We start from the raw sequence: 12,125 nt of genomic DNA, 5'->3' as shown, positions 1-12,125 counted from the left end.
TTTGCCAACAGCAAAAAAATATTATTTAAATTACGTTTATTTGGCTTTCTCAGTCATGGGAAAAAATCAAAACGGTATGTTTTGCTTTGCCCGACGTTTCGGCTCTTTTATTGGGCCTTTTTCAAGGGTATAGCTGTCAACCGTCTTGAAAGGATTTGTATACTTATATGCAGTATTCGTATCCTAGAATAGTGCAGAGCAACCTTGTCATGACTTGTCAAAAAAAGGATAATTTCAACAAGCTTTCAGTTTGAATAGAGTAAGTGTCCATTTTGCCTTTTAAATAAAGCACCACACCAAATAACGGATTTGCATGTAACACCCAATGGCATAATCGGAAAAAAATCCTAACGAAAAGTTTCCAATATTAAGCGAAAATCGCGCACACTATACTACAATGTACTCAATGCTCGACTACACTTAACACATGACCACCAAGCCTTAAAAGTTTTCCAAAAAGAGATCGGAAATAACCTTATATTATTATTGTTTATCTAGGACGTAGGTAGTGCTTAAAATAATAAATAGCTCCAAAACCATCTCATATAAGATAACCATTCCTATTTCCGAACTTTTCACCAATGCGATGAAACAGCTTTTGAAAATACTATCATGAAAACCTCATATTCACATTAATCAGTTTTTATCTTTTAAGTTATGGCTTTAATCTATTATGCTCAAAACGGATTTTAAGTTTTCATCCGACGTTTTGGACATGAAAACTTAAAATCCGTTTTTGAGCGTAATAGATTGAAAGCCATAACCTAGAACATAATTATCACAGTCGTATCCCCAATTCAGTTTTAATCTACATTTTCCTAACAATTTTACCAAATTTTGAGATAAGTCTTTTCTGGTGATATTCAGTGACTTACGAAATAGATCCCTTAACTTTCCATGCAGGTTAACTTCACGGAACAATCCAAAGCTATATTGAAATACATATCGGCATAAATCAAATGGGTTTAGTAACTTAGAAAAGTTAGAATAGATAAACCCTTAACACCCCACTTATTTTCAAAACGAGACTTTTTGCATAAAAGTTTCTAAAAATCGAAACCCAGATATAATTTTAAGAAGTTTTTGTCTGGACTATGATCTCAATTAAATTTACTTCTCTTCTACGTTACTCGCGAATTTTTCTCAAATATATATCTTGGTTTTGTAGATGAATGTATTTAGCCCATAAAATTCGAACAAAAATGTTTTTAAAAGTTTTCAATATCTAGCAACCACAATACTTCATATTAATAGATAACTCCTATTACATAATGCAGCTCACAATCCTCCGAACAAATCGAGCATTTCAGATGACTTATATATCGATTTTCCACGTTTCTGTGATTTGTCGAACTTGATTGAGAAGTTCAATCTCTTGAAACCCCACGAGTCCTTAACACCCCATTTTACGGTATAACAAATTTCAACGAAACATGCCATTAACTATTCTCAGTTTGCAGTATGACATTTAAAATTTCAACTTCCTCTTAAATGGAACTATGGATAACGAATGCGCGTTTTTCAAGTTGACATAAACGAACGACGTAACTACTAGGTACTGCGATGATAAATGAGTTATGTACAAAAACTCTTTTTTTCTATTCTTACTGTTATATGAACGATATGTTGAAGGATCACATTAATACCGGTAACTAATTTAATACCAGTAAGTAATTTTCATTAAAAACGCAATCTATGAAGTAAAGTTTAGCAAGATCGTAAAGAAGTAAGTTTGCTTTTGCAATATGCTTTTAGCTTTTTGGCCGTTTAGAGCTGGCTTAAGAGTAGTTTAATTTAAGCATTTGAAGGATGCAACTGTTCTGTACTACAAATTCATGTAAAATATGACGAAATATAGTTTTTTAGAGATTATGTTGTGAATTTGACATTGGTACGTATTGAAATATGTGTGTTTTATGTCTATTCACTTTTACAAACATTGATTTTATTTTTTTTATGTTGTAAAATACACAAACCAAAACATTGTAATAAAATCAAAGTCACAAAAATAAGACCTTTGATCAATTATTTTAATAAAACAATAATTTTAAGCAAAACAAATCACAAGATTTTCATGAAACATGACGATTCGATAGTTTTGTGATGCTCCCAATAAGTTTCAACGACATGGGTAAAATTCAAACAATGTTTGTATAGCCAATGTTTTATACCTTGTGAATATTTATTCGGGCTTTTTTTAAATGTTTTCTTGTTTATTCTGTTATTGTTGATGTTGTTCCAAGAAAAAATCATGCCTAGTGGTAGAGCATATATTGGTTAATAAAAGTGCTGAAGACACAAAATTGCTCAGATTAATATTTACGCTGCTAATAAATACAAAAGGTGAGTGTCCAAAGTAGCCCCTGGAATCAAAAGTAGGCCGGTACCGCAATCGACATGTGTGTTTGACAACTGCTTTTAAAGTACCACCACCTGCTAGAAATACATCAGCATAAACACCTCTGAGTGGAATTTTCTGCCTTGAGCTTTACTGCTTTGGATGCCTTACTTTCCCAAGTGGTACGGTTTGATGTGTTTAACAAGCGTATGTTTGCGGAACGCGAAAAGCACGCCATGCTGTCAACCTGAAATAAATTCGTTTCAAAGACTCAATCGCAATGACATTGGGGACCTAATTGAAAGTCTGGCGTGTGGTAATGCTTTTGAAGTCATTTGTAAATCCCCAATTTACTTGAGTCCCGAATAGTAGAAATTGGCTTAAGCACCTCTTGAGAACACGCGCAATGTGGAGGTTTCTACCGAACTGAAATTTATTTACACCATCAAAGGATAACCATCAAATTCAATCTCTGACGAGGCTAATTGGACTTTTCATCGGCAGTCAAAAGTATTTGGGTGTGAAAGAGGCTTATGACCGAGCATTTTCGGGTGACATGTGTCATATTCTGTAATAGCTTTGGAAAGGGATCATCGATCCCATTACAGGACAAAATGTCGTGCCAATAAATAAGCTTTCAATAGTTTAAACAAAATTGTTCGTGCACCAAATTGGCATGCTAATGCGAAGTGATTGAAATTCGTTTGATTGTTTCTCTTTTTGGAAGTCATTATGATTTACATTTAAACATATAATAACATATATGGGTTGTAAAATATTGCACTACGAGAAACAAATCGTAATATACACAGCAATTCTGGTGTCATATACTCCAGATTCGAAAGCATAACAAGTAGAATGACCTATCATCTATGATTTCATTGGTATAATTAGGAATCGATCAATCATTTTCATCCATCCAGCCGCCGCAAACTTTTCTCCAACGTCGCCTTCCCAAAATAGATATTATGCGTGAGCAGAGCACAGCATAGCATCCATAACGTACCAAGAAGCACTTCACCGCCAAACGTCACTATGGCCGATTAGGTGGACAAAAGTCGAAAAATTATCTATTGAAATAAAAACGGAAAGGTGCTAGTATGTCACGAAATGGCTTCCGAACGGGTCAACGGATTTGAATGATTATTTTTGCGTTTTGTTTGTCAAATGTTCCGACGTGTTTGTGCGTATGAAAATCCCAGGATATTCACCGGGAAAGTCGGAAAAAAACGAGCGTGAACAGAATTGTCATTTTGTATGGGACGATTCATAGCGTTTTCCAACAACCTACTTGATGGCAGGACGAAGTTTGCCGGGACAACTAGTTAGTCAATAAAATCTATAATTTCGTGGTCATTGAATGCAAAAAACGTTAGAAATGAAAAAAATGCTGATTAAAATGCGCTCAAACCTACTATTCACGTTCGGAATTAACAAGTTCAAATTAATTGTTCATAATATTTTAGCAAATTTTGTGGGAAACTTTTAGGTTGTCTGGACATTGATCTGTAATAGATTATATGTATATTAGAGTGGTTCAAAAAATTGTTTTTGCTCCACACCGCTCATTCGATTCTAGATCAAATTCTGAGTGTCCTCCCAAAATTTGAGCTCATTTGGATGAAAACTGAGACTGCACAAGCCCTTTAAAGTTTATATGGGAATTACTATGGGAAAATCAAGCAAATCATTCAATCGGTCATAGTTTTTGCCCATGCGCTCTTGGGGACTAGAGCTACATTGATACTATGAGATACATTCATCAGCTACAACTTTGCCGAAGACCGTTTTCAAATCGGACGCCTCAGTAATTAGATATTGATTTATATCCAGTCACAAATTCTTCAGCAGTGCTCATTTAACTTCTAAACAGGCAACATTGCTGCACTGGCGCAAAAGATAGCACGCACAAATCATGGCTACTATGTTTTACTGCATATATCCAGTGATGCCTGCAGAACAGCCCAATAATTATAGCCAAAGTTTTACAACTCATTCAAAAATCAATAACTAATTACTGGGGCGTCCGATTTAAAAACGGTCTTCGGCAAAGTTGATGAATGTATCTCACAATATCTAATCCCCAAAAGCACATGGGCAAACACTATGACCGATTGAATGATTTGCTTTCTTTTACCATAGTAATTCCATATAAACTTTAAAGGGCTTGTGCAGTCTCAGTTTTCATCCAAATGAGTTCAAATTTTTGGAAGACACTCAGAATTTGATCTAGAATCAAATGAGCAGTGTGGAGCAAAAACGATTTTTTGAACCACTCTAATGTATATATTCATACAAATAAGGAGTCAAAAATTGTAATTTTGGCGAGTAATATGAAAAATAATTCTTAAGGCTCTTCGCCTCCTACTGACAAAAATCCTAGCTACGCCAATGACTGCAATTATCGATTTCTTTTCAGCTAATGACTTGCAAAGACGACTGTTTTCAACGATACGGCTGAATAGGGCTAAACGAGAGAAATGTATGTTATTTCATTCGTTTTAAGCAATAGCATGAAACGAGCTCACCAGTTGATAAATCCATCCTCGTCTGAAGTAGCCGCAAACCATGTTCAAATCCATTAAAACACACAGGCTGATGTACAAGTAAAATTACTTCGGAGACATGCGAAAACGAACTCGATTACTTAAGCCATTCAAGAACACTCTTTTTCAATTAAAACACTAAATTTATGCTATGAAATTGAAAGCCTTACATCGAATCCCTAAAATATTTTTAGTCACCACACTGTATGGAAACCGCCCACAGTGCAGCATCAACATTTTTTCGTAGGAAGCTTTCGCTCCCGCATCGAATATCAATTAAGCGGACTGAATCTATCCACCGAAATTGGAGTAAGTTTTATACCCATTGGCCATTTAGGTATATCCGGCCCGGACTTACCCCATCTGTTGCCAGTTCGGCGAAGCTTCCCACTTTCACGTTCGGTGTGGAATAACCTTTAGCGATGCACTTTTTCTGGACTTCATGGAATCGTCGCAGGGCTTGTTCATGGCCGTCCGGGTCATGCCTCGCCGGGTATTGGAACGCACAACAGTGGAACGAATGCGTCAGGTACGCCGTTTGCAGGTTCTGAAACGATAGCCACGGATAGAAGAGCAATGGGGAAAGTTTTAATTGACGGTGTCCGCACAGTAGCTGAGTGGTACTTGTTCTAACCTTGAAATTATACACCGACGGGATGGTTTTTAGCGAGTGGGTGTTCTGAATCCGCAGAACCTCCAGCTCGCTGAGGCCTTCAGTCGGCATGGCTTCCAATGCCGTTCCGGATAGGTCCCTGCCGAATAAAACGGGAATTAATGTATTAACTCTTGAATCGTCACTAAGGTGACCCATTTTTATGTGGAAAAATCAACCTGTAAAAATCTTAAGTTACACCCTCTTAATTTGTTCATGTGGATCCCCAGAATCCATCAACTTTATAGGGAGGCTAAACGATCTGGAAGTTTGAATGAAGAAAATCAAGTACCAGTAATCAATGTCACTCCTAATGACGGTACTATTAAAAATGCAGTTTTCTTAGGAAATTGCTTACTGTTAGGCATATTGCACGATCCAAGGTGTTTTAAATTTTAAATAAATCAAGGTTCATTATGTTCGACTTTTATATTGGGCTTCAATGGCCAAGATTTTAGTAAGTAACGATGTTCTCAATATTATCGATCATTGTATGCACGAATGTTCAATGTAATACCGAATCAGCCAAATGACAAATGTCCTAAAACATTTTAATTAATTTTTGTTTTTTAACTTTTAGAAAAATAAACACAGTCACGTCAAACGTAGTGAAAGCGGGATAGTTATTTAACTTCCAACGTTTCGGTGGGGGAATGATTTGGCCTTCTGTTGGATGATAGTGGGTAGAAATTGAGGGGGAACTTTATATTTTTATGTATTACCACTGCACCAACTAGTAACATGGCGTCTAGACACTGTTAAACTTGAGTATTTGCATTGTTTAAATGGAGGGGGAGATTCCCCAGTACCAAACACCTAAGCCGCTAAATTCGTAATTCAAAAACTTTTTATTTTATACGGACTTTGTGCCTATCTATATAAATAAGAATGGATTGGTGTTTGTATGTCACGAAATGGCTTACGAACGGGTCAACGCATTTGAATGATTCTTCCTCCGTTTTGTTCGTCAAGGGTTCCGACGTGTTTGTGTGTATAAAACTCCCAGGATAATTACCGGGAAAGTTGGAAAAACGAGAGTGCACGGAACTGTCATTTTGTATAAGACGATCTATAGCGTTTTTCAACAGCCTACTTGATGGCAAGACGAAGTTTGCCGGGACCACTAGTTTATGATAAAAATTATCGTTTTTGTAGCATTCAAAAATAAATTTGAAAATATAAATATGCATTTTGATGATGAATTATAGTGTCGAATTGACCCATATTAAGAGGTGGTACCCAATACCAGGCACGATCTGGAAATGCCTCGAAATCTGTAAACTTGTACACCATCGAATGTTTTTACTCTAGGATTAGTATTTTACTGCCAATTCATTGAATTTACAACATTCACAAGAGTAATTGAAGTTTTACTTAGTGTGCAAGTGGTTCATCAAAAAACCTCTTTCATATATTATGAAAAATAATACATTTTAAGTGTTGTTCTGAATTTTCATTCTTGCTATTTTTATTGCATGATTGATACCATGATCAATAAAATCCTTGAAAAATGAATATATATGATAACATTGGTGTAAAAATTACAAAAATATGTAACAAATGCAGCTGTCCGAAATCGAGGGATAGGAGCCGCTTAACCAAAATTGTAGATTGACTATATTTAGTTCAAATATGGTACAAAATACATTCTCACTTTTGAATTATGATGATTTTCTATTATTCCTGCAAGATCAAAATTATTTTTTCATATTCAAAGTCATTATTGAATAACTTCAAATTTAAGGCGACACGTTAACTTTCTATTGGTTTTCATACATCTCTGTTCATCCAAAAAATGCGTGCATATTTCAAGAATATGTTATTCTACGCAACTATTCCTCTCTATAATAGCTTATTCTCTTTCAATACACCATCATGTTTGGACCATATTTTCTCAATTTTTAGAAGGCGTCCGGTATTGGGTGCTGTCCGGCACTGCGGGATCTCCCTCTATATTTAGGTAATATCTAAACAAAATTGTTTGATTTTCTTCATACAAACTTCAAGCCTCTTTTCACGACCCCTTAGAGTTGACGGATTTTGCTAAAATTGCTTCTGGGGATCCAAATGAACATTTTTGAGGGATGTAACGTCAGATTTTTCTTAGTTTGATCATTATGGGCCACCATAATCGACACACTCACAACTCTCTGATGTTTCGCATTCCAACGAAGGCGGATGGGTGGATGTGTTTCAGTTTGAAGTTGAGCTTCAGACTGCTGCTTAGTCGTTTCCCGGATTGGCGTTCGGTGAAAATAGAGATACAAATGTTATAGGTGAAAGCCGATAATAAGGATTACAGTCAGAATGAAAGGGGAGTCTAATGAACGTTGCAGGATACTTACAGTTTAGCTACCTGTGAACCGAAGAAAGCGGCACCATGGATGTCGGTGAGTGCATTATTATCTAAAATTCTGCGAAAGATAGAAATGAAATCAACAACAACGGGAAGCGGGATTACAATTGAACTATTTCACGATTTAGAGCAAAATGGTTTTGTTATAATGAAGAGAAACAGATACAGAATTGGACAAACATTTGCAACTTTTTCGATTTTGCATATAAAATGACCAACTTTGGTTAGCTAGATCTCAGTTATTTATGGACCGATTCGAATGAAATTTTCACAGAACATCAAATATAACTTGAATTTTAACATATATTTTTGAATAATTTTTCCAATCACGAGTTTTTAAGTAATAACGATTTGACTTAAGTGTAATTTTCGACAAATAATTCAAAACTATATATCTCAAAATCTGGAAGACCCACCACATAAGCTGTCTTCAGAAAACTTGTTCATCTCGGTAAAATCTACAATTTTGCTGAAGATACAATGGAACTATTCCTTCAATATGTTCAGTTATGTAATTTATAAAAAAAATCATCAAAAAATTCACTTTAGTCAAACCGTTACTGCTTTTGAAAATCGAAAAAGTTGCAAATGTTTTGTCCAAAACTGTTTGTCTAATAGAATCTTTGTTGGAATTATTGAAAAAATGTGTGGCTGAGTTCCAGAAACAATACCAGGAGAAATATCTCAAGTAAATCTTAGAGGAAATTTGAAACAATTCTTTTGAAAAATCTAAAATTGATAACTACCGAAAGACTAAACATTACATATACTTTGCAATTGGATTAAATGGCCAAATTGATGTGAAGTTTTGCGAAAAAGTTACACGTCTTCTCGGTGAGAATCGAACACACGACTTCCTGATCTCTAGTTAGGGCGCGTTACCCTTACGCCATTAGAGGACTCATGGACGCAGACGTTAACCTGAATTCGATTTCAGCTCAATAATCACGTGATCCTTTTATCCAATGCCTAGTCCGAGACCGCATTATTTTTTAGGTATTGAAATAACACACCACGCTACCCGAGGAGGAAAAAATAACTCGCAATAACTTATGCATACCTTATTTTGGTATCATACCACAATTAGGTATTGTTCAGTTATCAATACCTCATTTTGGTATTTGAAAAAAATGTTTAAAACAATTAAAAATACTTCATTTTGGTATTCGATAGCTATTGAGGACAGCTGGAGGTATTGAACTATTATTTGGTAGCAACTATAATGTATTTAGAAATGATCGGGATTTAGTTTTAACCCAAAGGAAGTCAGGTGGTGGAGTTCTAGTTGCAATTTCTTCAAAATTCAATTCTGAGCTTATTGCTTCACCAAAATTTAAGGATTTTGAGCACGTTTGGGTAAAAACAGAGATCATTGGAGAGACCCATATATTCGCGTCAGTTTACTTTCCTCCTGATCGAGCTACTAAGTCAACGTATGAAGTGTTCTTTAAAGCAGCCGAAGAAACCGTTTCATACTTTCCTCCTGAATATAAAATTCATATTTATGGTGATTTCAATCAACGAAATGTAGATTTTATTCCAGATTATGATAATGAGAGCATTCTTCTTCCAGTTGTTGCTGAAAATGAAACATTACAATTTATATTTGAGAAAATTGCATTCCTAGGACTCAACCAAATTAATCATGTCAAAAACCAACAGAATTGTTTCTTAGATTTACTTCTAACGAATATATGTGAGGATTTTTGTGTTGTAGAATCTGTTTCTCCGTTATGGAAAAATGAAGCGTTCGATCGAATATTCCATATTTGTACACAGTAACCTTAATCCCCACGACTGTAGTTATGAGTATGTATTTGATTACAATATGGCTAATTATGGCAATATAAGGTACAAAATAAATAGAGTAAACTGGCAATCCAATCTGAAAGAAGAAGTAAATATTGAAAGTGCCGTACAAAACTTCTACAAAATATTGTCGGAGGTAATTCAGGAGGAAGTTCCACTCAAACGTAAAAGACTAGGTTTTGGTTCAAAAAATCCAGTCTGGTTCAATAAGCAAATCATTAATTTGAAAAATCGCAAACAAAAAGCACACAAAACCTACAAGGCACATAATAGTCAAGCAAATTTAGAAAAGTATCTGAGTATTTGTGATCAACTAAATTTAACTACTTCTAATGCACTTACAGATTATAACATAAAAACCGAAAATGAAGTCAAGTCATGTCCAAAGAATTTCTTCAACTATGTCAAATCAAAGATTAATTCAAACAATTTCCCATCAAAAATTACATTAGACGACAAAGAAGGAAATAACTCAGAATATATTTGTAACCTTTTTGCAACTTTTTTTCAAGAAACTTACACGAACTTCACTGATAATGATCGTGATTTTGGATATTTTTCATACCTTCCAGAGATTTCAAGGGATGTTGGAGTAAATCAAATTCATGTTCAAGACATTACGACAGGTCTGAATGATTTAGATGCTACTAAAGGATCAGGGCCAGATGGAATTCAACCAGTATTTATAAAAAATTTAGCGGTAGAACTTACATCTCCACTATTCTGGCTTTTCAATATGTCACTTGAATCTGGTGAATTTCCAAAGGAATGGAAAAAGTCTTTCTTGGTATTTACAAATCAGGCAAAAAATCTGATATCAGGAACTATCGTGGGATTGCCATCATTTCATGCATTCCAAAACTGTTCGAATCAATTATTAACAAATGTATTTTTGGTCAAATTAAACACAGAATAACTAATTCACAACATGGCTTCTTTAAAGGCCGTTCAACTACTACAAACCTCCTGGAGTTTGTTGATTATTCCATAATGGCAATGGATAAAGGTAGCCACGTAGAGGCTCTCTACACTGATTTTAGTAAAGCATTTGATAGACTTGACATTTCAATGTTAATTTTCAAACTGAGTAAAATAGGTATCGATAAAAAGCTTCTCAAATGGATTGAATCATATCTAACTGACCGGCAGCAAATAGTAAGATTTAATGACAAAAAATCCAAACCAATTCAAGTCACATCAGGTGTTCCTCAAGGCTCCCACTTAGGACCTCTCCTTTTTATTTTATATGTTAACGACGTATCTTTTCTTCTTAAAAAAAATACGGATTCTTATATATGCAGATGACATGAAATTGTTTATAGAAATCATGAAAGACGACGATTATGAAACATTCCATAATGAAATACTTTTATTTAATACCTGGTGTTTTAAAAGTTTATTGAATTTGAATGTTGAAAAATGTATTCTAATAACTTATAGCAGAAAACGAAACACTCCGAATTTAACAATAAGGTTAGGAAACCAACAAGTTAAAAAATGTGATAAAATTAGAGATCTAGGAGTAATTTTGGATTCCAAATTAACGTTCGTTGAACATTACAACACAATAACTCATAAAGCGGGCAATATGCTTAACTTCATAAAACGTTTCGGATATCATTTTCAAGACCCTTATACGATCAAAACCCTTTACGTTGCTTATGTGAGATTCATATTATAGTATTGTAGTGTTGTCTGGTCCCCATATTTGAAATCACATGAAGAACGAATAGAGTCGATTCAAAAGCAGTTTTTACTATACGCACTCCGCAAATTAGGATGGACTGTATTTCCTCTTCCGTCATATAAAGCACGATGCATGTTGATAAAAATTCAGACATTAAAACAGCGACAAGAATATGCCATGGTCGCATTTGTTAATGATATCGTTTCCCAACGTATTGACTCAACAAAGCTATTATCTAAATTAAACTTTAATGCTCCTTATCGACAATTGCGTCACAGAAATTTGTTTACTTTAGATCGTTATCGTACAAACTACGCCAAATTTAGTCCTCTAAATCAAATGATGTCTGTTTACAATGAGCACTGTGAAATGATTGATCTTAGTATGCCCCGGACCAAATTGAAATCATATTTTAACTCACTAGGAAATCTTAGAATAAAAGAAACTATGTAACTATGTAGTCTACAAATGATTGACGAAATAAATAAATAAATAAATAAAGTATTGAAAAAACCACTTTTATATAAAAACCCGTCAAATATTATTTAGGTATTTCAATACCTGATCTAATTATCAGCTTGGTATTTGTAGAATATGCAGAAGGTATTATTTGAGGTATTTTACCTCTTATGCAGGGCTCATTCATACCTCATTAAGGTTGTAAGTATTGGAAATTATCTGGTATGGAATACCTCAATTTGGTAGTCAGTAGTTATTTTCTTCTGCTCGGGTAGCCA

General features: G+C 34.7%; 1 protein-coding gene across 1 annotated transcript in view; it reads right to left on the bottom strand.

The window, feature by feature from the left end:
- The window catches only part of LOC5564685 (follicle-stimulating hormone receptor), a 159,581-nt gene that overhangs the window by 33,799 nt on the left and 113,657 nt on the right, over positions 1-12,125 (bottom strand). The window contains exons 7-10 of the mRNA XM_021837304.1: positions 7,882-7,950; positions 7,681-7,755; positions 5,519-5,636; positions 5,243-5,431 (exon numbers count right to left, since the gene is read on the bottom strand). Of these exons, the coding sequence (XP_021692996.1) occupies positions 5,243-5,431; positions 5,519-5,636; positions 7,681-7,755; positions 7,882-7,950 (451 nt within the window). The remainder of the gene's footprint in view (positions 1-5,242; positions 5,432-5,518; positions 5,637-7,680; positions 7,756-7,881; positions 7,951-12,125) is intronic.

This window comes from Aedes aegypti, chromosome 1, assembly GCF_002204515.2.
Source record: "Aedes aegypti strain LVP_AGWG chromosome 1, AaegL5.0 Primary Assembly, whole genome shotgun sequence".
Classification (NCBI taxonomy): domain Eukaryota; kingdom Metazoa; phylum Arthropoda; class Insecta; order Diptera; family Culicidae; genus Aedes; species Aedes aegypti.
The sequence above is the reverse complement of the archived record's forward strand: the minus strand, read 5'-3'. Positions and strand labels throughout refer to the sequence as shown.